At 44.3% G+C, this 25,746-nt stretch overlaps 1 protein-coding gene across 6 annotated transcripts in view; it reads left to right on the forward strand.

Moving 5' to 3' along the window:
• Pde1c (phosphodiesterase 1C) overlaps positions 1-25,746 on the forward strand; it is a 528,369-nt gene that overhangs the window by 238,230 nt on the left and 264,393 nt on the right. Inside the window, exons 1-2 of one of the 6 annotated variants that reach the window (XM_057762584.1) lie at positions 18,915-19,114; positions 19,287-19,720. The exons of the other annotated variants lie outside the window; for them this stretch is intronic. Coding sequence (XP_057618567.1) covers positions 19,620-19,720 — 101 coding nt within the window. The 5' untranslated portion in view covers positions 18,915-19,114; positions 19,287-19,619. Of the gene's footprint in view, positions 1-18,914; positions 19,115-19,286; positions 19,721-25,746 lie in introns of those variants that run through there. 6 annotated transcript variants of the gene reach the window in all.

Consider the following 25,746-nt stretch of genomic DNA (forward strand, 5'->3'; position numbering starts at 1 on the left):
AACTTATTGCCAGGGAGATGCTGGAAAGTGGAAAAATAAGAAATTGTACCCAAGGATGCCTTGCCTTGAGCTGGTCTTCACTGGACCACTCTGGGTGAGGAGGAACTTTGAATAGGGAGTGGAGGAAGCCCCGGGTTAATGAAGTCCTGAGTGAATGTGCTGTAGACATAGTCTTGACCATATTAAGGGCTCCATATCCTCAGGCTTGGAGAGGTGGCAAAGCCTTCCTCAGAGAATCAAGTGTGAGTGTTGATAGTGTGCAGAAAATCCACCATGGCTTCCCTTCGTGGGCATTTACAGCCTGAAGACTGCTTCACCAGAGACTTTTCCTACCAAGGAGAGCTAAACCAGTATTCTTAAGTCACCTGTATACTGTAAACTCTGCCTCCTTGTTTATCTGTGTGTAATAACTCTGCCTCCTTGTTCAGCTGTATGCAAGACTCTGCCTCTTGTTTCAACCCCATATAATAAACATGCTGAGCTTCCGAGGGTCTGTGTTTTCGCTAGATGAGAGTCTAGGCCACCTAGTACTGACTTTCTATGTGCACAGTTGTCTGTCTGTAGGTCTGTCTTGTCTTTTCTTCATTTCTTAGCTGCCCCCAGTTATGCTGCATGTGGTACTTCTGTTCCCAGGAAACCTCACAAGGAACATGCTTTGTGCTACGTGTATCCAGCAGGTGCTCACTAAATATGATTTGTTGAATATGTGATGAAGGACTGTACTTTCTTACCTACCTATAGATCATCAACTATACCTAAAATCATAGATATCTACTTTTAAAATCCAGAAATCTAAACACTTAATCAGCTTTCCATTTTCTTTGGCCGAGAGCTATATCTTGAATTTCTAATCATGCCCAAATTAAATTTTCATCATGCGTACAAGGCCAATGTGAAAAAACTTTGCTGGCTAATATCAAATCTGTACTGAGATGCAGATTCGTGATAACTCTTGAAAGAATAAAAGAATGTTCCACCAAGGAGGAACCAAACAGCCTATATAAGGTGTTTAGTGGGCAAGACAACTCAGCTGGAGGTCTTGCTTCTTGGTTTCCGGCACTAGGGTCTTCCTAGACTGGAGTCTTAGGGTGAGAAGTGATGTCAGCTTAGAGTGAAACACTCAGGTGGTTCAGTCTGCTGTGCCACCTGGAGTTCCATTAGGTAGAACGAGGCCGCAGTGATTCAGAGCAGCCATATCAAAAGCATGTTTGTTCAATTCTTTCTTTTTCCTCCAGCATCGTTGTTCAAGTGCTGGGGAGAATGTAAGATTGTCTGTCACCTCTGATCCAGGGTAGGAATGGAGGTTGGGACGGCAAAGAGGAAATAGGGTGCAGGAAAACAAGTATGTCTGTGTGTTCACTGCTTAGCGTTTGGGCCTTGCCTTTCTTATGTTGGTAAGGAGGTGAATTACAGATGGTTCAGTGCAGAGCAAAGCGGGACAGGGTTGCTTTGACTCCTCAAGGAGTTATGCATTACCTTAGCAAAGACTGGCATCCTCACGTGGCTTTCTGAAAAATTTAGTAAAGCACAATCTTTATTCCTTCCTTAACACAGCAGAGATTAACAGCTCAGAGCCTGTAAGCGCTGTGTATTTTAAGGTGAGGGAGATGAACGCTCTGCTATGCCGCTGCTTAAATCATGGCGCTGGATGACTAATGGCAGCAGCCAGAACAATGGATTTATTTTCCTGTCAAACACAGTAGAATTTATACCACTTATTTCTTCAAATGAGACTTCTTTTTTCCCTTTAGGAATGACATAGAAAATACTGAGGTTTGATGGAACAAAGAGAATGTTGACTCCCCTCCTGCTTCCCTCCCTGCTTGCTTCTTTCCTATAAAGTTATAGGGCTGGCTGAGTAGCTTCTCTAATACACCTGAGGAGGGAAAGGGCCTGGGGGATGCTCTCTGTTAAGACTCATGTGCTGAGCAGACAGCATATCACGGGAAGTCAAAGCAAAGCAAACCAAACCTGTCAATGTAAGGATAGCTGATAATGGACTAGAGCAAAGATGATGCAAAAGATAAAATGACTGTTTTCGTGTTGATGGTTGTGATAAAGGGCATGGGAAGGAACGTGAAGGTCAGAGAAGCACCCCCTTCCCCAAAAGATGTAGTGGTTGAGTGGATTGTAGGAAGGGTCAGAGTGGACCCAGGCATTCTGCACCCATATCTGGAAGGGTGTGAGGGAGGGGAGGCAGGACAGCAGCTCTAGCCAATCAGAGCAACACGGAGAAGCAACATGGTGTTTTTGTGCTTAAGGAAAGAGGAACGTGTGCACCTCTAGAAGGTCAGAGTACCTGGAGGTGAGTTGATTGGCATGGGCCGGCAGGGCTGGCTGTCTTCTGTGCACAGTGACACTCAAGCTCTTGCAGGCTTGACTTAAAATCCATTTCTTTAGTATTTACTTAACTATAATATACAAGAACTTACACAAAAGATAAAAAATATTTCCAAAAAAGTACAAAATTTTGACTTGCAAAGGACTTGAAGGAACACTTAACCTGAGACTGTTATTTAAAATTGCGTGTATAGAGTGGAGGGAGGCCCAGTGAACACGCTGCTGTACGGGAGAGCACAGCTAGATGGAAGACATGTTTGGAAGGGATGTGAGATTTTCTCATTCAGTCCAGAGTTCATCATCTCAACATAGGGTTTCCTCTTTCAAGTACTTTATTCTATTCAAACCAAATTATCTGTGTATATCTTTCACTCCTAGAGAATCAAACTTTTTTTTTTCTTTTTTGGATTGTTTTAGTAAAGTTTACTTAATTTTCTTTTGTGTTTCTGTAACCTATTTGTGGATTTCCTGCCTAGCCTCCATGCCAATGGCCTCTGTGCTAGAGAAAATTTCTCAATAGTGGATTGCTTGCCTCAACATTAAAAATTATTTTATTTGTTTTGATTGTGGAAAAATGTGCATGATACAAAGTATACCACTCCAACCCTGGAATCCCTGCCTCTGGGACATCATGTGAACTGACATTGTTGGCATAGGATGGCCAGTGTCTCACTTATCATCTTCCATGCCTATCTAACATTGAAATGAAGTTTCAAGTATATAATTGATAGTCACTTAAATCCATTCCTCTAGTATCTATCAGTCCACATTGTTTTCTGACGTATTTCAAAGAACACTGTAGACCCCAGCATCTTCATTTCCATACTCACTATGTGTGCTTTGTTCTGAGTTTAAAATGTTTGTAACAGGAAGAAGACATTTTTAATTCCCACGACAAGGCACCGGCTTGAGTCAGAAAGTTTACTGTTAAGTAGAAAGGAGCTAAAGTGATCTTGAGGGAAATCGCTGATGTCTTTTTGCGGGTTTCAGATATATAAACCTGGACTTGCCCTAGAAAGCTATGCAGCAGAGGTCATGTGACGGCCCAGCAGTGGTACAAGGCAGGCGTCAGTGTCTGTGGAATGAACGAGTGAGCAGCACTCCTAGACCCTAGTGCAGCCCAGATTCTGAGGAAGTGAAATCCAACCCTGAGCAGCTGGATCTGATCCTGAGCTACGAAAGCCCTTCAGGGAGCTGCAGGCCAGACTCCTGGGCTGGAGTAAATTCAACAGAAGCACAAATTATGATCAGAGTGAGAGCATCTGTTGACCTCCAGCCAGAAGCTTGCTAGCAGGGATCAGCTGGAGGATCATGGGAGGGGAAAGCAAGGGTTAATGCCTTGGAGCAGATTTTTCTTTTTTTAGGGACTCAACTCTTGTGTTTTCAGAACATGGGTGTGAATGGGGTGGGGAGCAATGTGCTCTTCTGAAAGGCCAGCCTACTGGGTACTTATTCTCCATCATCTGCCAGGCACTTCTTAAGTGGCTAGATTTTTCCATGCATATACTACAAGAGTTAAGAGGGAGTGAGGTGACTGTCTTGTTCTTGCTTCCTAAGACTTCCATATATTTAAAAACAAAGGTCCAGGAACCACTTAGAGCTGGAGACAGGGACAGTTGGTCATCTTAGGGACAGCTGGCAAAAAGCTGCATTTTGAAGTCAGACATCTGGCTGTCTTTGGGGAAAGGACTTGGCTTCCTAAACCTTACAGATAAATAGAGAAAACGATGCTGGTTTCCCATGCTGTATAGATTGTGCAAGATGATGCTTTCCTCAGTGTAATGCCTTAAATGTAGTAGGTGTGTTTTATAATTTTCCTTAGTAGAAATATGTTTTCTATCATCTTTGACTTTCCACTTTGGTATTTCTAAAAGCAAGGTAGATGGAGGCGTACCATCTGTAAAACCTCATGATTTCTGCTTTCCCCCCACAAGCTGTCTTCCTGGCCACGTAGTGAGATCTCACCAGGAACTCTACAGTTGTGCTTGATTGGGCTCAGAGCTGATGGCTTGCCTAGGGTATCCAGAAATGCTGGCCTTGTTAATGACTGGAGAAGGGACAGACAGCCCTGGCTTCTGGCACTTGCCATCTGGAGTTCCGTGTCTTCCTAGTGCTCCTGGCTTCAGAAAGTAGAGCAGAAGTGACCCTGGGTAGCACCAAATAGGGTATCCAGAGAACCCGCCAGCCAGGTGAGCAGCAGTCACGGGTGGCGGCAAGGTTGGGGGCATCACCAAGGGAAGGCTTCTTAAAGCTTGCTTTATGTAAATGAAGTCAAGTGAAGCATGCAGGCTTTTAGAGGAGCCCCTCCATCCTCACAGCTGCCCAGAGAAAGAAGTATCAAACATCTCTCTCGTGCAAGAAAGGAAGCCAGAAAACTAATACATCATGGTGTTTTCCTTTCCATTGATTTGGCCTTGCAAGTGAACCGGCAGCTTCCAGGTTTGCCTCCTCAGAATGCAGGGATGAGCCCAAACAGATTTTGGGTCTATTCCTTGGGCTCCCTTCTCCCTTCTCCTCCCTTCTCATACATATATCAATACTACTGCTCATCTCCATGTCTACCATCCTACTTGGGCCTCCATTGCCTTTGACTGACTGGATGCTGCCTATATCCTGTCTGCTCATTTCTGCCCTGTGCCTCTGCCATGTCCCCTCTCAGTAAGCAGTGTTTTCTGTGTTTTAGTGGTTTATGCATGAGTACTGTGTTTTCACCATTTCCACTCCCCCCTCTCCTTCTTTCAATAACCCCACGCTCCCCTCAAATTCATATCATACACGTATGTATATATATGTGTACACCCAATCTCCTGAGTCCATTTAGTGTTATTCTAGGTATGTTTAGGGATTGTCCATTTGAGATTGGATAATCTATCAGGGGGGCGTTTCCTCAGAGAAAACTGATTCCTCCTCTCTCAACAACCATTGAGTGCTGGTAACTCTTAAAGTAGTCTTAATCAAAACCAGGTTGCAGTTGGTCCCTGCTCTGCTTTTGACAGGAGTCCCCGGTTCATTTTGAGTGAAAGCCCAGTCTTTACCATGACTGACACAGGATCATGACCCTCTTCTGCCTGATTTCTCCATCTTATTTCTAATAGTCATTCCTGGCTCTTCCAGACCCAGCTTTGTACACCATTGATTCCCTGGACTGTTACGCAACCTGGTTCTTCCTTATACCTGTCGTGATCTTCGGCTCACTCTCAAATTTCTTTCAAGTCTTTGTTTACATCTTTCCTTTCTCCTTGAGGCCAACCCCAGCTGCCTTCCCCCATCATACATTCGTAGTCTCTGCTTTTCTTTGTCCTTTCCCTCACAGTGCTGGGCGCCAATGTAGCACTGAATTTATTTCATTTGTATCTGTGCTCTCAGAATAGTTGATCAACAATTCATCAAGGTGCTCTGAGTTCAAATCCCAGCTTTACTGTAGCGGCCCCCACCTTCCTCATCTATAAATAACAAAGTTTCCTAGTGAGTGTTTAGTAAGACAAGTTCTAGGAAAGGCAGTGGGGCAAGAGGTGAAGATCACAGCCCTCATTGCTACACAATAGTAAAGAGAATTAAATGTCTTCATCAGGTGGTGCCCTGAACTGGATATCCAGGTAAAGACTGAAATTAGATCCTCATCTCTTACCCTGTATGAAAACCAATGAAGAATGGGCCAAAGCTCTTAATGCCAGACATTACCAGAAAAGACACATGTCAAGATAATAGAACAGAGCCAGGCAGTGGTGGCGCACACTTTTAATCCCAGCACTCTGGAGGTAGAGGCAGGCGGATCTCTGTGAGTTAGAGACCAGCCAGGTCTACAAGAGCTAGTTCCAGGACAGGCCCAAAACCACAGAGAAACCCTGTCTCGAAAAACCAAAAAAAAAAAAAAAAAAAACCAAACAAACAAAAACAAAAAACAAAGATAATAGAACAGGTAAAAATTTTCCAAGTGAAAACTCAGTAGCCCAGTAAACAAAAGCAAGAGCTGATAAATGGATTCCACCAAGCAGAAGGCTTCTGTACAGTGAAGGGAACCCTAAAGTGAAGACACAATTCACAGAGTAGGAGATAATATTTTGCCAGCTGTTTGTGGGACAAGGTTAACACCCAGGCTTCAGAAAGAACTTCTTAAAAACATTAGCAAAACAGGTCATCAAAACCGAATTGGGTAAGTGGTCTGAACAGATACTTTGAAGAAGACGTACAAGTGGCCAGTGTGAAAACAGTTGCTCAGTATCCTTAGCCATCAGAAAAAGGCCAAGCAAAACTACGTTTTTATCTCACTCAAGACAGAGTAGCTACTATTAAAAATATACATCAAATGCTGGAGGTCTGTGGCGTAAAAGGAGCTCTTACACGCTGTTGAGAGGAGCGTGTTTCATTACGACGACGATAGGAAACAGTATGCACATTCCTCAGAAATCTAAAATTAGCACTACCGTCCGATCTACTGTCCAGCTCCTGGTATACACCCGAAGGGAAATGAAGCCGGCACAGAGAAGGCGGTGGGCAGCGGCCTTTGTTTGGTGTTGGCATGGGGGGGGGGGACTCAGCTCCTGGGTGGTGCGAGAAAAGCCTGCACATGTCAAGGTCATTATCATCTGGATCCCTGGAATGAAAGCTTGTCACCATGGCTAGAACGACAGGACAAACAGCGCAGGGACAGGTGTAAGGAATATTCCATTAATCTGCAGCGAGCCGGGATCACAGAGGCCAGAGCCCTGGGGAGCCCAGGGTAATTCTGGGGCCTGACTTGGGAAGCCTGTGAACAGGGCTGTCCCAAAGGAAGATAATGGGCTGTTACTGCTGCTAATGTTATTAACAGTAAGGCTCCATGCTATTTCCAGCTCGGTAGCATTTAATCCAGCTCTCCTCATTTGTCTTCATTTCCGTGTGTCATTCTAGGCACGTGTTTTCTTTTGATTTCTCAAATATCTTGTGTGCATCAAGAAAAAAAGGTAGATGAACTGGCTGGGAAGAGCTGAAAAGACAATATTAAAAAACCATTTTGCTCTGTCTTATAAAAAGCAGGCAGACATTTCTGTGTGATTCCTCCCACCCCTGTGCTAGAGAGGAAGAATAATGCTTTGAGGCAAGAGCAAGGAAGTGCTTCATGTGACAGAGGATGTCTTGGGTAAACCCAACTCTGCTTCCTGGGTTTTGCTCAGTGCTTCCATGCTTATAGATTCTCTGCGTTATTGGAGACTGTGGGGAGGAGCATGCTACCTCCCTGTGGAAACTGTGCATCTACATCCCCTGGTCCCTGGCACTTTCACAGCAGGCCGCTCCGTCAAGTTCTGAGTCCCAAGGGCCTATTTTGAGAGCCTCAGCCAAATGACTGAAATGGTCTCCACAGCAGGAACTCCAGCTGCCTTTTAATTCCAGCATTGTAGCTGCCCACAGCTGGAGCCTCGGGTGGCTGCTGTACTGAGTCTTTCTGCTCTTGTTTAAAGGGGGCCTGCAGTGGTCAGTAATTGCCAAGCCAGAGAGCACTATGGTGAGAGAACCTGTGTGATCAGATCAACTTGTAAACTTGCTCCCAGAATGCCTGCTTCTGAGAGGCACCAGTGTTCTGTAGGTCAATGGCAGCCTCTGGTTTCCATTCAGTTCCACCTGTGTGTCTGTGACCTTGAGCCTGCTTCGGAAAGTTCCACGAAAGGACTTCGCGGGCAATTGGCTTGCAGAAAGAGCAGTACATACAATGCATCCGATATACAAACTGGCTATGGTGATTATTGCCATGGTTCTCACGGCCACCACTCGAGGACAGGACGGGACAGAGGTGCCTTCTGGATGCTGTCCAGGGTTAACCTGCCCTTTCAGTAACAGCAGAGGCTCTGTCCACATATGGCCTTTCAGAGCTCTATTTTGACAACTTCCCAGTTACTGAGATAGCTGAAAATCTGTCAGTCATGGGTCCCAATGCATTATTGCTATTGGCGACCTTCCTTTTGCTGCATTGCTCTGCCTTTGTCTGCTGGGAACAGGAAAGGCATTCTCTGTCTTCTGTGTCCCTTGGACGCAAGCCAACCCATGATCCAGGTTTCCTTGAAACGTGAAGCAATGAGTCACATTTGGTCACCCCCTTGGGCTGCTTCTTCCCAGGCTGTCCTAAGCACCCCTTGTTCCCTTCTGCAGCATTTCACGGGTGATTAGAGATGGGTGAGTGTCTCTCCTACAGTGAGGTCAGAGCTAGTGGTGCAAAGAGGGATTTTCCTCGGCTGTGCAAACACCTGGTGACGTCACAGAGTCACTGGAGTGCTAGCAATCGCAGTTGCTGCCAAGAAAGCACCCTCTGACAGGATATTGATTTGGTGCTCTGGTTAGCCGCAGCTGGGACAAATGAGGCCTCCTTGCTGCTTAGGGGTTCCAGCTGCCATGGCATATGTAGCCTGCTGATTAGAAAACCTGGCCCCAAGTGCTTGCAAAAAATGCCAAGCAAGGGGCCTCAGCCAGCAGATCTGTGTCTGGAAGTGTGAGATGATGTGGCGTAGGGCACTGCCTGAAGGCTTAGAGTCGTGCACTCATAGGTACTTTGCAGTGCAAACCCTGATGATAAGCTCCCAGATTTAAGCACCTGCTTAATTGGTTTAAGAAAGAGAGAAAGCCAGTCATTTCCTGAAATCTTCATGCTATAAAATATTCCACAGCTTTTTAGGGAGCAAGTTTTCCTTCCTTCCATTTTTTTCTTTATGTTTTATGTAGTTTATGCTTTTACAGGTATGGCTTCCAGACCTAGCTAGCACCCGGGGCAGGCAGGCTCACAGTCACGTGCTAATCAAACTTATAAACAGACTCAGTGATGTAAGTCTCCCTGCCAGTATTCTGACGCAACCCTTCTTCATTTTGATGGGAAGGCTGTTCCTAAGAGCCAAGGTTATCAAGCTTGGCTTGATAAGGTTATGTAGCTCCTAAGTCATGACCTTCGCCACGCTAAGAAATTTGTTTTCTACTGTAACTGTTGCAGAGGCTTCAGGACTATTATATATTAAAATTTCCTCTCTGGTCAGGTAGTGAGACAGATAAAGCAGCAACCAGTGAATAGGAAATGGGGCCAGAAGTCCAAGATAACAGCAGCAGCCTTAGGGGTCCCTTAGAATCTATCTGACAGAATGGTTGCTTTCTGATGGGTTGAGTTAGATATGGAATAGGGCTGTATGGGAAATATCTAACCATTGGTAGGAACCGTTATGTTGATGGGCCCAGCTTCCACAGAGTTTGCAGAAGGCTCTTCTACTGTTTTCTGAATATGCGAGGAGTTACTTTCACAAATGATCTTTGTGCCTGGGCAGGGGAGAGGAAGCTCTATGGTGATTTAGAGGCTCCCTTTGCTTTGCCCAATAAGAACAGAATGCTTTCTGGCAGGATCTTCATTGACTTGATGTGAGCAGCTTTTAAGAACTCAGCACTCTTTCCCTTCAGTGCTTTGGTTAGAATCCCTAACTGCCTCCTACATCTCACCTTGGAGACTTTATTCCTCCCTGGATCTAGCTGAGGTGGTGGATAGGGGTACGGGTAGAGCTGTACGGGAGAGGCCCCTGGTCTCATGCTGGTGTTGTTGGTATGAACAACATCAGAGGCTTTCCCTGAGATTGGCTTTGCATGCAACTTACTTTTCATTGTTCCTGTAACTTTTCATCCCCCTACCCTCCCAGCACATACACTGTACACAAATCAAGTTCCAGTCCCTGCTTAGTGGAACAACGTCAGAGGGAGGAATAGCCACAAATACCAATTTTGGCAGTTTCTATGTGTTGAGAATTCTGGACATTTATGGTGCACTATGGGTCTTTTATTGTTGTTATTGTTATCAAAGCTCTCTAAAGAACATTCAAGCAAAAGAGATTAAACAAGATTGAATCCCTTTATTCTGAGTCTTAAAATCGGTTCAGTTTTGAGAATCTTTGAGTCCAGTTTGGACACTGATGGGTCCCCAAGGACAATTTTGAAACAACTGTCAGGAGCAGGTACTTTCTCCCATGTCCCCGAGGGCTGAGTCACATGAAGAATACCATTTGATTTACTCGGAGCGCTCAAGGACTGATCATCCTCTGCCAGAGAGCTGAAAATGAACTCTTCGTGCCCTGAAAGATGACTCTGGGCAGCACTCACTCACCGCCTTTCCCTGGTTAGCCCTACAGCAGCTCCAGACCCAGGGGAAGATCCGGTAGCTTTGTTACCAAGCCTCTCATGTACCAGCATGAACCATAAACGAAACCTTTGGCTTTCAAGGAAATGAATTTCGCAGTCACTCTCTGAGAAGTCCCTGGAGGAACAGCGATGGACTGGGTTTCACGACCCCTGTTCTTGGGAGACCTCTGATGAATAGACCCTTAAGTTGCTCTGGCCCCATTTACTAGCTGCTTGCAAGGATCTTACACAGTTTGCCTTGGTCGGGTCCTAAGTTCCTCAAGCTCTTTCCTGTTTCAGGATCCTTGTGCAGACTGTGTTGTTGTTGTTGTTTTCCCAGAGATTTTTCTGCTATTCTGCCAACTCCCAATATTTTGGATGTTACTCATAGAGGCCGTCCTTGACAGTGGGTAGATCAAAGAGGGCTGGAAAATCAGTGGCTTCTCATTCCTCCATGAAAAAGTGGGGTGTATTTCTCTTCCAGCAATTCAGACCTAGTTTCCTGATGTTTGCTTCAGCTAACCAAATGTAGCAGGAAGGATGCAGTGCCATTTTGGAGCCTAGATTTTAAGAGGTCTGGCAGCATCTGCCTCCTCCTTGCAATGAAGTTGCCAGGTAAGGAAGTTTAAGCTAGCCACATCCTTACAACACATAGAGGAAGTGTGCCAGTTAGGGAGGAGGCAGGAAGGGGAGAGGACAGGAGAGGTAGAAGTCTTCTAGCTGTTCCCACCAAGGTACCAGATATGACAGTGAAACCAAATTTAGTGTTGTACCCACTAAAGCATATTGAATAATGCACTTTAAGACAGTGATTTTTGACTCATTATACAGAAAAACACATCTGAAAACCCACTCTATTCAAATACAGGTCACGTCCCCATTATTCTGTGTATTATGTTATTTCTTTTTGATTGCTTTGTGTGTTTTCTTTTTACCTCTTCTCTTCTCTTCTCTTTTCTTTTCTTTTCTTTTCTTTTCTTTCTTTAGGTAGTGTCTTATTAGGTAGCCCTGGCCTGCCTGAAACTCACTCTGTAGACTCTACTAGCCTCAAACTCACAGAAATCTACCACCTCTGTGTCTCAAGTGCTAGGGTTAAAGGTGTGCACAATGCCTGAGATTCTTTATTTTTGTTTTATCAGTTACCTTTGCAATGACCTATCTGTTCTTTTCTGATCTGCTTACAGCCATTTATCCGAGTAGATTGAAGCTCAATAGCACAGTAGCTAGACCATTCTTGCTGACCATTGAATAGCTCATATTATGAAAATGTTTGTTGAATTAATGAATAAATTTAGAAAATATCACGCTATTGTAGGGTATTTCCCCCAGTTATATAGATGTATAAATCTTTACCTCTAGTGGACTTCCAGAAATGATGGAAAACCTTTTTTTTCTTCTATCATAGTTTGCCTAGACTACATTTCTGTTGGATTCATTCTAACACTTGCTCATTGGTAAGAGCAAAGGAAACCCTCAGCTTTAACATGACAGTCCAGGCGGCCCAAAGTCCTGACCCCATTGTGAACACCACTGAAGGTTCTTTGCTACTGTAAGTCAGAGCATCCCACTTCCCTGGGACTTATGCCCTCTGGTTTATGCATTTCCTGAGAGACTTCCTCTGGAAGCCATTGCTAACGGCCTACATGTTCAGGGGGCATTCCTTCTTGCCAACTATAAGCACGCCATTGAACGCAAGTGTTCGGTGGGTGTGAAGCCGTTGTGAGACTGAACAGTGGGTTGGAAGATGACTTTCCACTCAGCTTCACTGCTCAGTCTCCTGTGAAGACACTAACCCTGAGCAATGCCATTTCCTTCCTAGGAGGATCGGAGGCTCAGGAAAAAGGATGGCAAGATCTTTGCGAGCAACGCAGAGGCATCCCATAGTCTAACTTGCTTTACAGCTGTACAAAGAACAACTGGCTGATTTATGTGCGTTTGGACCAGAATTTGGCTGACTGGAATAGCATCAGCACTTTTACATGAAGAAAAATTTCAATTTTATTAGCACAGCCAAGTTAATTCTGCTGGCTTAGCAGTGTATTTCAAGAGGCAGAGTGGCCACCGGGCACTAGCACACAGCCTGCCAGTTGCTGGAGGATCATAGGTTGGCAGGGTGAAGCCAGGGTCTCCGTTGGTGAGTGGGTGGGATGGGACAGGCGATGTCTCAGCTGCTACAATTTAAAACAGGGATGATGATGGTCACAGACGACTCATTCAGTGTTGAGAAGCCAATGTTCCATGGCAATGATTTGGTAGGGCATCATCGAGAGACAAAATTCCAGATGCATCTTCCCATCTGAATAATAAAGGGTTCTTAGGTTTATTTGCCATGGGTGCGCTCTGCGTAGCATTCTCGTTTCCTTCTCTGGTGCTCTTTTATATGGAGGAGAGAGGGGGGAGCTGTTTATGAGAGTCTTGGTGTTCGAGACATTGGGCAGTCATTGTTTTTACTTCTTATGATTGTCCTTTATAGGAGGAGTGACACAAATCTGACCAGAACTAATAAATGTAGAAAAAATAGGGAAGGGTCTATACTTGGTTTCATGCAACTTCAAAGTCCATGGGTGGATGGTTCTGGATTTAGGTATAGCAGGATCAAGAGTCTCAAAATAGTTTTCACATTTTGTTCCTTTGTCTCATTAGTCCTCTCTGGTTCTCTATGTTGCCATTTTTTCTTTTTAATATATATTCTTTCCACATGGTGGAACCAATAATGCAAGGCTAAGATAGCTTCAAGACTATATTTTATCTCAAAGAAAACTGAACATTGCTTTTTACTCGTATAACCACATCATACCCCCCATAAGGAGATGATTGGGTCTATGTATGTCATGCACCACCCCTAGCTGACCACTTCGCTCAGAGGAATGATGTTCATAACCTGAGTAGCCAAGGATGTGACTCCTACGGTCATATCCAGCATGGTGAGTTCACAAGTAGCATTTTTTTTGCAGCTGTTTTGAGCTTTAATAAAAAGAAGCCTGACTAGTATAGGCTAGACTGTGGCTTTCCCATCAGGGCAAGTGTGCACTGGGCAGGAACCCAGCCAGACTCCACTATCTCAGCCTGGCTAAAGTCAGAGAGGAGAATTTTGTCTTAGTGATGTAGTGATGTGCCCATGCAGCCTGCTGGAGGACGTGTTCTCTCATCACAACCGCTGCAGGATCTTGTCAGAGAAGGGAAAATGTGTAGGCCGTGTCCTACGCTTTACCCTTTTTCTTTTTTTAAGGATAAGAGGAAAGAGTTAGGATACATTTCACCCTTAAAACTAACATCACTCATGATGTGGCATGATGTTATTTGGACATGGCCTTAGAGTGATTTTCTTTATGTGTGTGCACATGTGTATGTATGTGTAGGTCAGAGGTTGGTGATGGGTTTGTTACTCAGTTGCTTCTTCACCTTAATCTTGAGGTGGGACTTCCCCCCTCCAGTGCATGGATTATAGGCACATATTCTGGTCCTGTCTTTTTCCTTTCTTTTAATCAGGGATGTTGGGGATTCAAACTCATATCTTAACACTTGTGTGGGAAGCACTTTACCTATCAACCCATCTCCACAGCCCCAACCCTGTCTGTTTCCCCAGATGCTCTGGGTCACTCTAAAGGCCTGTGGTTGTGACTAGCTGTTTAGAGCTGCATTTTAGATGAGGGTGAGGCTACCAGTTCTCTACCTTGTTTGTGTAGTGACAGCAGTTTCTGGGACAGAGATCTTCCCGAATCCTAAAACCAAACAGAAATGATGTCAGAGGGGAAGCCTGTGTGACAGGGTTTCATAGGCCCTGCCAGAGGGGAACCACTGAAGAAAAACAGCCTCTGAAATGAGGCTCACATCTGGTGTGGGCAGAAAGGAGGGCTGTTGTTATGCCTGCTGTCACTTTAGCAGCCCAAATGTCTTCGGAATTTTCTCCTCAACACTCTTGGTAAAGTACCGGCTAATTGTGAAAATGGGTCAAGGACACAGGCTGGCTTCAAGACGTCTAAGCAAGCAGGCACAATCTTGTAGCTGCCGTCATTGCCCAAGGGAGGTAGCCCTTTTTGATTGGGTCTGAACCTGTCCATCTTCTTTCCTTCGTTTTGACATTTGTTTAACTAAGTTTTCTTTTATCTTGAGATTATAATTAAGTTATATATTTTTTCCATTCCTTTACTTCCTTGTGAACCCTTCTATATACCCCTCCTTGCACTTTTTTAAGTTTATGGCCTCTTTTTTTCATTAATTGAGGTTATGTGCATGTATGTATAATTATATCTATTCCTAACTATAGGCTGCTCAGTCTGTATAATGACTTGTATGTGTGTTTTCAGTTGAGAATCTTGTTTCTATCTCATAGATGGAATCCTAACAGAGCTCTGGCTATCATTTGCCTCGAGACTCTTGGATATGCTATGGAAGGCCTAGATGACCATGTTCAGTTCAGCATGCATGAGGCCGTTTCTGCCAGGCAGACACCCTGCACATGCGATATGACACTTTTTCTGAGAACCACTCTTGGTTTCTCAAGTCTCCTTGCAACATTCTATGCTAGTGTCCCTAGCTACATGGACAGCGATTCAACGCTTAATCTTGAGATGTCATCGCCTTCAACCACCTTCAAGGAGAACGGCCTTTTCATCCACATTCGAGATCTGGTTCAAATGTCACCAGCACCATGTAGCTCTCTATTCTCCCCGCAGTGTTAGGATCCCTCTCATCTGGGTTTCCTCAGCAGCCCCGCATTCTCTGCTATGTATTTTCTATTAGTCTCTTTACAGATCCTCAGGGAGGTAGACTGGCATGAAGAACGGAGCACGAGCTTGGCCTTCTCATCTGGGTCTTCGAATTCTTGGTTGCGATCTTTCAGAAAGCTTTGGCACCTCTTTGGTGCCATTGGGCACAAAGAAGCCATGCAGAAGTGTTTTATTGACATGTATTCATTGTACAAACAGCTGGGTTTCCTAAGGACATTGCTGGATTCCTGTTCTTCCTCACCACCTCTTAAATGTCCACTTCATTCCCCATCGATAGTTTTGCTTTTCCTTCCACTTTGTACATACACACAGAATTCTGTTTCTGCATGAAATCTATCACCCACAAATGAGACCCAATATGACATCTGTCTGTGTGAGTCTGACATAATTTGTTTAGTATGATAATCTCCAGTTACTGCATCCATTTTCCTGCAGGTGACATTCCAATGTTTATGTATCTCACATTTTCTCCTTCTATCCATCTGCTGATGGACTCCTAGGCTGGTCATATACTTAGCTCTTATGGATAGTGCTATAAAAAAAGATGTGCAAACATCTGTGTGAGATGTTGACGTCAGTCTTTCAGGTAAATGCTCAGAAACGGTACAATCAGCTCATGGAGTAGTTCTTTTTGAGGGACCTCCATATGAAATTCCCTGGTGACTGTATATTAGGGTTCTTTTTCCTCTTCTTTCTTGCTATCCATTGTTTTTATTTATTGTCTCAATGCTTGCCATTCTAACAGGGGTGAGATGGAATCTCAGTGTAGTGTTAATTTTATATAGAAGTATGTTTTAAGAAGTGTATGAACCAACCTGTGACATGCTTAGCAAACTGCTTGGCAGATGATAGTTCGCAATAACTGATATGTGCCATGGTTATGATTACCAGATCTTAGAGATGAAAGGCATTTGAGAGGTCATTCCACATGCCTACGGAAGCTTGGCTGCTCACCCGACAAAAATTTATCCAATCTCTTTTTGAACTCTGTTTGGGATAAAAAAGTTTGGTAGGTTTCTAATATTTTAGGGTTTCTAATATTTTGGTAGGTTTCTAATATTTCTAATACAGCATGTTGTTAGTGCAAATGTTGGTAGGACTCGGGCTAGGTTACTGCATAAATACTAGGGGGGATATTTTAAGTTTTTGGCTCTCTGCATGTACGTAGGTACGCATGCATATGATGCAATTCATATATATTTGTTCTTGGATGCTTGTGTGAGTGTATTTAGTAATATTTGCTTATCTGAGACTTTTCTAGAATCTGACTAAGCAGCCGAATTAGGAAGTCACTTCAGAAATAAGCCTCCCATGTGAAGTTGTGAGCAGTATTACGGCTTCCAAGGCTTTGTTTCTGGGTCAGTTTGCATCTATTTATTTGCTTGCTTCCAAACAGAATGCCTCTAGAAATCGTGATCCAGAATGCTGCTGCCACTGCCCAGCATTCTGCCTTTCCGTTGGCTAAACAAGCCCCAGAAAACATGAACTTGTCAAGTAAGACAGATATCCTACTGTGGTTAGAGAGGCTGACAGGGAGCTAGGAGGCAAGGATTCCTGAGTTTCTCCAGTTTTCACATCTGTGAAGTGGTTGGCCAGGTAACAAGCTGAGAGACATGAGAGACAGAGTGAACAGGATCTCAGAGAACTAAGAACTCCTTGTACCCAGACAACAAGAGTGACTCCATCTTCATGTTTTGAAGTTAAGGAATACATTGGAATCTTTTTAAAGATAGATGTTATTTGAAATATTCTCTTGATTAAAAAACTTTGAGAATAATAAAATTAAATTACCTTTCAGGACACTTCCAGTTTTAAAAATCATCATTGGCCTAAAATAAGGCAAATTTATATATGTTATCAATTTTTTGATAGACACATAACTTTAAAAATCTCTAACATGATACAAAATCTTGTCTTGGAAGCTAAACTTATCACTGGCCTAAAATAAGGCAAATTTATATATTTTATCAATTTTCTAATAGACACGTAACATAAAAATCTCTAACATAACACAGAATCTTGTCTTTTTAGTAAGTTTTTCTTGTCTCTTCTCCTATCTGCTAGATGGTAATGAAACCATGTTCGTTTTCCTTCCGAAATTGTCTTCCTTTGACCTAATCAAACCTAGTAAATCTGCCTTCCTGTCTAAATCCTCCACATGATTTCAAAGGACTATGCAGGTGGAAGGGACATGGGACATCTATTTACTTAAATTTGTCACTTTGAACATGCCGAGAATGTGATGTTGGGACAGGGACATTTATGTGGTTAAGGATCAACTCCAACTCTGGTTGCTTGGTTCTCTTCCTAACAGGTAACTTCCCGCTGTTTCCATTTTCTTGTTGTATAGGGGGATAATGTCTGACCCACAGAGTTGTGTGTGCACCGAGAGCCCTTAGCACAGTGCTTGGACACAGGAATTTCCTGTACTTAGCACAGCACTGGACAGAGGAAATTTCCAATACTTAGCACAGCATTGCACAGAAGAATTTCCTGTAATTAGCACAGCACTGCACAGAGGCAGTTTCCTGTACTTAGCACAGCACTGGACAGAGGAAGTTTTCTGTACTTAGCACAGCACTGGACAGAGGAAGTTTTCTGTACTTAGCACAGCACTGGACACAGAAAGTTTCCTGTTCTTAGCACAGCCCTTGCTACCCGTATGGTTATAGCATATCTGAATTTGGACATCCAGCCCCTCGAGACACAGGAGCTAATGGAAACACCGTATTTGAGGATCATACTTCTGTCTCCTAGCCCCAAGCAAGTTGCCAAAATATTTCCCCTTTTGGCATATCATTTCCCAAGTCACTATTCTCAACTGGGTGAATTTGATTAAGTAATCATATTTTTTCAGGTAAATGACCTCCTCTTTAATATATAGCAGCTGTTTAATGTTGTTTTTGCCTAGCAATAACGCTTTACTTCAGCTGGGTGGTGGTGGTGCATGCCTTTAATCCCAGCACTTGGGAGGCAGAGGCAGTGGATTTCTGTGAGTTCGAGGCCAGCCTGGTCTACAAGAGCTAGTGCCAGGACAGTCTCTAAAGCTACAGAGAAACCCTGTCTCGAAAAACCAAAAGTAAAAAATAAAATAATGCTTTACCTCAGTGAAGATTAACTTCCTCAACACCTTTAAGGATGGACTAATGGAGTGATTTCTGAATCTGTGACAGGTGATGGGGACACTTTTTTTTTCTGATCTTGCTAGGTATCTTTGCTAGAGTACATGACCAACTACTGGAAAATGACTTCTAATTACGAAATGGATGAGCAAGTAGACGGTAGATACCATCATTTTATTTCTTTGCCGATGTCACATGAATGGAACTCGACTTGACCAATGAAAAGTTGTTCTCACCTTTTAGTTGATCCCTTAACCTTAGATCCTTTGGCCTTCCAACCTGGTCCCATTCTGCTGGGCAATTATGTTATTGACATTGTGCGTGACCAAGGGGACCATCTAGCAGTCTGGTGCAGCTGTGTGGAGCTGACAGACTGCCAAAGTCAACAGCTGCCTAGCCAGCGCCCAGCAGAGACGCCTAGGAGGCGTGTGGCATTGTTTGAAGAAACTCTTCTGTTGTAATATTTGTGTTTTTGAGGGAGAGGGAGAGAGAGAAAGAGAGAGAGAGAATATGAATATGAATCAATCCATTAGTAAGAAAACACCAGGGCTTTGTGCGGAGAAGCTCCAGACTTCCCTTCCTTTGGGCTCGGAGCCCTGTTCTTTATGCAGGGTGGCTGGGCAGCCATCATTGCGGGGCATAGGGCTGGATGGCCAAGGGCTGCCTGCTGGGGCAGGTGTGGAGCTCCTGCCCTGCTGACAATGGTGTCCCCTCCCTCCTCACCCAGGGTGCCAGCCCTGTCCCTAGCCAGGCGCTGACAGACGACTTTTCTCACTTGTCAGTTCTTGCTTGTCAGCAAGGCTGCTGGTAAGTGAGAGGCGACAGAGGCGGGGCAGGCGGGGCGCAGGGTGGAGCCGGGCAGGGGTCTGAGCACCCGGAGGCTCATCCCGGAGCTCAGGGTCAGCCTAATCCACTCAGCTCCTCACTTTCTCCGCCACTCCTTACCACCCAGCTCTCCCTTTGCCTCCAAATCCTCCAGGGGCCGCCGGGAGCTTCCGTGCCTTTGTTTAAGGAGAAAAAGAACCTGAACAGACCCGAGGTGCTTTCTGGACCAACGCACAGCACAGTTCCTATCCATGTCCCTGGCAGTAGCGGGCATCATGGCTGGTTTCCGCGGCTGCCTCCAGGGCGCACCTGGGGCTAGAGTCCCCTGCGATCCGAGCCCTCTCTGAGCCATCTCAGGGGACGCTGCAGGGGAAGTGACAAAGTGACTGAAAGACTTGCTGGGCTGGACCGACCCAGAGAGGAGAGGAGGCCGGGAAGGAACTACACAAACTCTCCCCCACTTCATCCTCAGTGAGAACCTGCAGCGATGGAGTCTCCCACCAAGGAGATTGAAGAATTTGAGAGCAACTCTCTGAAACACCTGCAACCTGAGCAGATTGAGAAAATTTGGCTTCGGCTCCGCGGGCTGTAAGTAAACCTACTGACTTCTCTGCCTTCTTTTCCTCTCTCATCTCCATTTGACTGCATGTGCACAGTTGCCGCTTCTTCCGCCTATTGCTTGCCCCTTGCACTGAGCAGTAGAAGTTCCACAACTGTCTCTGGAAAGCGCAGTCAGGGATCATGCCTTCTAAGGCATGGAGGGCTGCTGTTCTGTCCCAGGGCTTTGCTGACTCTAAGTCATGCTTCCTTTGGGAAGGAGCTGGGCATACCCTCAAGAGTAGACACTTGTATTGTAGTACAAGTAGCAAGAAGGTGTTTCAGGTCCATTTGCCCAGCGAGAAAAGTTGTGGGACTTTGGTGAGGGACTTTTAATTAAAAAAATTTTCTTTGTAGACTGCTTGCCAGAATGTTGGTGGATCATCCAATACCCTAGTAGCTGTTCAGAGTCAAATGCACTCTTGTTGGTAATTCCCTTTTCTGACCGACTTTCCCTGGCTGACTCCTAGAGAACTATTAGTTCTGATACTCTCTTCGGAATCCCCCTGGCAGAATGTGTTTATGAGAAGCATAGACTGTTTCAGAGAAAGTGCACATCAGATATACATCGGAACAACACAAAGGGTGCTTCTTCTTAACCCAGTGTCCAGAATTCTACCTGGGCAGATACCGGGAGAGCTCAGTAGCTTCACTACATTCTTTCTGGTTTAGTTGCTGAGGACAGAAGTGACTTTAGAGTATATTTTCCTTTTTTAAAAAACATTCCTAAACAATGAGTGAGACTGATCGTTTCAGCCTGGAGGCACAGCGATTGCTCCTCAGCCGACACACAAATCCCATTGATGCTGTTCACAGCATAGATGCTTAACCGTATCAGATATTTGAGTTCCAGGATCTAGTATAATTTAAAAACCTTCTGTAGGTTTCCTGCACTTAACAACCGCAGTGAGAGAAAACAGCTCCTTGCCATGCATCTGCCATTATTGCATTTGAATGCCTGCATACACATTCAAGAATCAAAACCAAACAAATAAGAAAGGTACTGATCTGAGTTTATCATAGGAGAGACCACATCCTGATAGGATATTCAGAATTACCAAGAAGAGACAGTAAAGTTGTGTTCGTTTCTTTTAAGGGTCCCTATCCAGGGCTGTACTTTATAAAAAGCATTCTACTTGCAATGGAAGCTAGCCCACTGTCATTGATTTTTTAGGACACCATGCCAAGGAATTTGCTTTTTTTGACTCATGAGGCCCATGTGAGTGGAGACTATAAGCTTACCTGGATAGCTGGTCCCTGGCTGGCAGACTCTTGACAGCTTAGGCGGCTTGTGTGGAAGCCCTTTCAGAACTGTGTTTACAGGAAGCTTGTGTTCAGTGTCCTGAGTGATAAGCCTGTCATACTGGGCCACACACGGAATGTTTGTTGTGTCCACAAAACCTGAACCTGACGTGTGCACAGCGAAAGCTGGGTTAGGCTGGTGCTCTTGCCTTCCCAGCCAGAGGGACTCGTGCCACTTCTCCAGAACTGTATCGTTTAGCTGCTGTAAGAGCTAAAACCATTCCACAAAGCCACTGGGGCTAGGGATAGCATTTGGCTAGATCAGCATAGCTCAGGTGGGAACTTGTGTGAGAAGCGTTTAGCTTCACATCTCCCCGTCTTGTAGCTTTCTCAGTTTCCTATTTGAGAGCTTTCACTCCTCGGAGTGTTGAGGTTTGATGTGTGATATAGCCACAGCTGCGTGTTCCAGTCTTTTGAGTTTGCCCAGTCCTCGGGTGCCTTAGAAGGTGTGAATTGGTTCTTCACCCAGTGTGCCTTTTCTAATTCCTCTTCCCACCTTCCCTGAGGAGAACCTTTTGCTGGCAGCAACCCTCTGAACTCTTAGTTACAGTTTACAATTCGAAAGTTATTTATTGCTATAATACACTTTCTAAAAAAGAAAACACTGTGCTGATTCTATTACCATTCATCCTACCACACTGATTTACTTATTTGTGTATCAATTTATTTATTTCAACAAAGCAGCAGTTTCTGGGAGAGTTGCTAAGACTCTTGCAATCAAGTCATATACTCATTTCCACAACTCGGAATCATACCTTACAATCTACACCATGGAAATCCCCAGGAGACTCTGTGTGTGTGTGTGTGTGTGCATTTGTTCACACAGCAGACTGTCAGCAACAGAAAGGAAGCTGCTTTTAGAAAGAGCCAATAGCCATAGTAGGATTTCCATATCCCTTTATTACCCCGACGCTCTTACAGTCAGGGCTTTCTAAGTAAACACAGGTGGTCAGAGATTTCTTTTGACCGGCAAGAACTATGTGAGCTCTGGATTGCCTAGTGTTCTGTCATCTCCACGACACTTTCTCTCCTGGTTGATTTATGGGCAGATTTTTTTCTCCTTCATTAGGGTACAAGACTCACCAGGATAGATATTTTGTGTATCTTGTTTTTGCTTTTCCTCCAGTGTACATAGATGTGATCAAGCAATAGATGGCGAAAGCAGAAAGACTACAGTGTGAACATTTTAATATGCAAAACGAAGGCAAATATGTCCTTGCCCCAGCCTTCAACACATTGTCCTTTGAGTTAGCATGGGACAGGTTTAATGAGCGTCATTGTCTAAACTTGGGTCAAAACTCTGTAAGATGTGCAAGGCTCTGACCCAGGGATGAATCCCTTGCTTTTGTTTTCTGAAGTTCGGACTGTCCCCATCATACCGCCCTCTTCTATATTGCGGAGGAGTGGTCCTTACCAACTTCAGAGAGCTTGCTGAGTCTGCTATCTGCAAAGAAGCCACCATGTGGGTAATCCAGAGGACAAGCCACTCTCCATCTCAGCTCCACCGGTCCCTCTGCTATGTCTCTCTGTCCCTCATTTCCATCTGAATAGTGCTTATTCATTTGATGTGCTTATTGTCTGCCTCTCGATCTAGAATATACATTCTACAAAGGAGGTTTTTTTTTTTCTCTTGTTCATTTTGCTCACTGGCTTGTCCTTTTACATGGCAAATTATCTACACTTTCATGAAAACTAGATTGATTTTGTTTGTTTCTCGAGGAGAGAATTAGACAAACTCTTAGCCCAACCTTACAGTATTGTCAATACACAAACAGTTCATGGAACATTGGAAACTGTCTTAAACATCATCTACCCTAGCTGGAGTTACAGCATTGGAGGCATCTACGACTATAGTTGAATCTCTGTACCTAGAGTAAAGAGATGCATGCCAATGGAGACAGTCTACAAGTGACTTAAGTTCCTTAGCCTTCTGCAGTTCTACCACCTCGTACACAAAGGTTCATAGTGCTCTGAGTCAGAAGGAGCAAATGTTGCACACCCAGCTTTCATAAGCCAATGTGTCTGTGGGTTGCTGTCTGCGTGTTCATCGGAGAGCAGCCTCACTGACATTCCCATAAACTTCAGTTGTACCCAAGGGCTGTCGGCACATTTCCTTGCTCTGTAGGAATAGACAGGGAATTCTAAGGCAACACTCCAAGTAACCTTGTTGACAATGGCTCTGCCATTGGTAAGTGTAGGATATCTTTATGCCATTATGATATGAGCGACCTCGTGGCTGCTGGAGTTTGAGCAAATGAGTCATGGCCAGCGCCTTGGGTCCTGACCAAGAGTTTTTCTGTCGCCAAATCGCCCCATAATGACAAGAAGGTTTTCCTATGCTGCACTTGGTTTTAAGTGAATGTAAGAGGACACATTTCACTTATTCCTTGGCATTTGCCAATTTATAAAAAATTATGTTTTAGCCTCGCCTTCATCTTGCCCAACCATGAGGCAGTATAATAAATTTTATGGTTATGCAGTGCTCTATGTTGTATTTATTGCATTGTTTAAAGTAATTTATGGATATAAAGGCAGGTAAATGGTTCCTGTGTTAGTAGAGTAGGGAAGCTATTTTTTTTTTCTCTCCAGCACAAATTTCCCTCTCCCTTAACCTGGTATCAGGGATTGTGTCCCACTCTGTCTCCGGAACCCCATCATAGCCTGAGTTGTAAAACCTAGGTCTCAATAAGCATAGATCTCAAACAGGAACATGGGGTCCCTTGTTGACAATCCATATTGGCTCCAGGAGATTAATACTGGATGTTTCTGGTGACTACCATGATTCATTTCCTGTTATCTTAGTGAAAAGGATTTTCTTTGCTAGACAACAACAAGCCAACCTCCAGGGAGAAGCAGGCACGGAAAGGTAGCATGGGGATCCCTGGATTTGTCCTGCAGCTGTTGTCCTGCTGCTGCTGACTGTCCCAGCTGCACGGAACAGTTAGGTTCTGTTGTGCCTGGGTTGTTGTAGGTTTGCTTTTTCTAAAACATTCTTTCCTGATACTCCACAGATCTTTGGAAGATGGGGAGCAAGCCCTGGGCGAAGATAGCTGGGTGCTTGCATTTGCAGATCGCCCTAAGCACATTTTCTTTATGCTCATCTGAATTTTTAAACAGTGTAATTAGTGTTTTGGAAACATGGAGCTGCCAAGCTAACATTTACTAAATGTCTGTTAAGTGCCAGCCCCTTTGCCATGCTCTGGTATGCAAAAGTGGATAAGATTCCTATCTGACCTTAACAGGTCGTGGAGAGACTGGCGCCAATACCCAGAGTGATGAATGTAACTAGCGGGGATGCAGGGAGAGTACCTCTGCCCCACCTTTCACATAGGGGAGGCCCCTAAAAATACAAGGAAAAACTCCTTTCGTTGATAACAACCTTTTGACAACAATTTGGGGAAACTCGTAGCAAAATGTGGGGCACACAAGAAGGCATTGATTTGGCTCAGGATAAGCTTGTCCTGAGTTTTGAATTGTTTCCCTGGGCTTCTGACAAAACTTCATGTATTAGCTAAAAGGCATAGGTGTGAAACCTAGTGAGCTTCTCTTTGCTTATCTTATATTCATAATTCTCAAAACCCTGATCACTGTGGGATCTCTTTGCTGTTGCTAACATGGAGCTACTGGACAGAAAACTCCCAAGTCACTGGAGAAGAGAATACCATTAACTTCTTCCTTTCAAAGGTGGGCAGCATGCTTGTGTGGCTCATGGAGTGTAGTGAGGGATAGAAAGAATTCAGGAATGGTACAGGAATGGTACAGGTGCATTGAGGAGTGAGACATGATGTCAGAAAAGAAAACATGGACCAGGGAGCCACATGGAATTGACAATATTACTTTTTATTGAACATAACTATGGTTCAAAGAAGTGATTATTTGAATACACTGCACTACTTAATAAAAAGTTATGTTCTTGCCACTTTTATACCATACTTTGTTTGTTTTGAAAGGAGGTGATATTTTATCTTCTCAGTTATAAGGAATTGCTGATGTATTTGAAACTCCTGAGTGATATTAGAAGATTTGAATTTCAGGTTGATAACTCTGGGTGAGGCATAGGAGAGAGCTTAGAGGTGAGACTGGAGGTCACGAGAGCAGATGGGACGATGCTTACACTGAAGTATACGCTGGAGATGAGAATTGACGACACTTGAGTTTAGAACAGAGCAAGAGAAGGAGAAATTCCCTTTGAGCCTGTTCTGGCTTGGGTATGCTGGGGAATTGGGTGCCAAGGCTTTGGGATGCACTTAGATAAGAATGTTCACTTTGTGTGTGGTTGTGTTGACCTGGTGGCCTCTGGAATGTCCCAGTAGCTGTTGGTTATTACAATATGGAATATATATGGAGGGAACTTGGACTTGGAGCTGTGTTTCTGAGAGTCTTGGCTCTGAGCCAAAGCCACTCAAACAAGTGACCCAGAGAAGAGAACCCTGATCCAAGGGTCCTCAGAGAAGCCATTCTAGAACTATTTAAATTTGTGTTGTTTCTTTTCCCTAGACCATGTATTCCGTGTATGAGTGGGTCTTCCAAGTATCTTATTAACTGAAAATGTCAGGTGGTTCAGCACATTTTTCCTGGACCTGACCTTTCCAGTTTAGGAAGGTGAGGTGAGGATATCAGAAGGAAAGCCCTGCTCTCACGAAACTTAATAGTCTGGTTACAGAGGCCAGAAAGATTTTTTTTTTTTAAGTGTCTTACATATCCTAGGATGGCCT

The sequence above is a fragment of the Chionomys nivalis genome, chromosome 1 (genome assembly GCF_950005125.1).
Source record: "Chionomys nivalis chromosome 1, mChiNiv1.1, whole genome shotgun sequence".
Classification (NCBI taxonomy): domain Eukaryota; kingdom Metazoa; phylum Chordata; class Mammalia; order Rodentia; family Cricetidae; genus Chionomys; species Chionomys nivalis.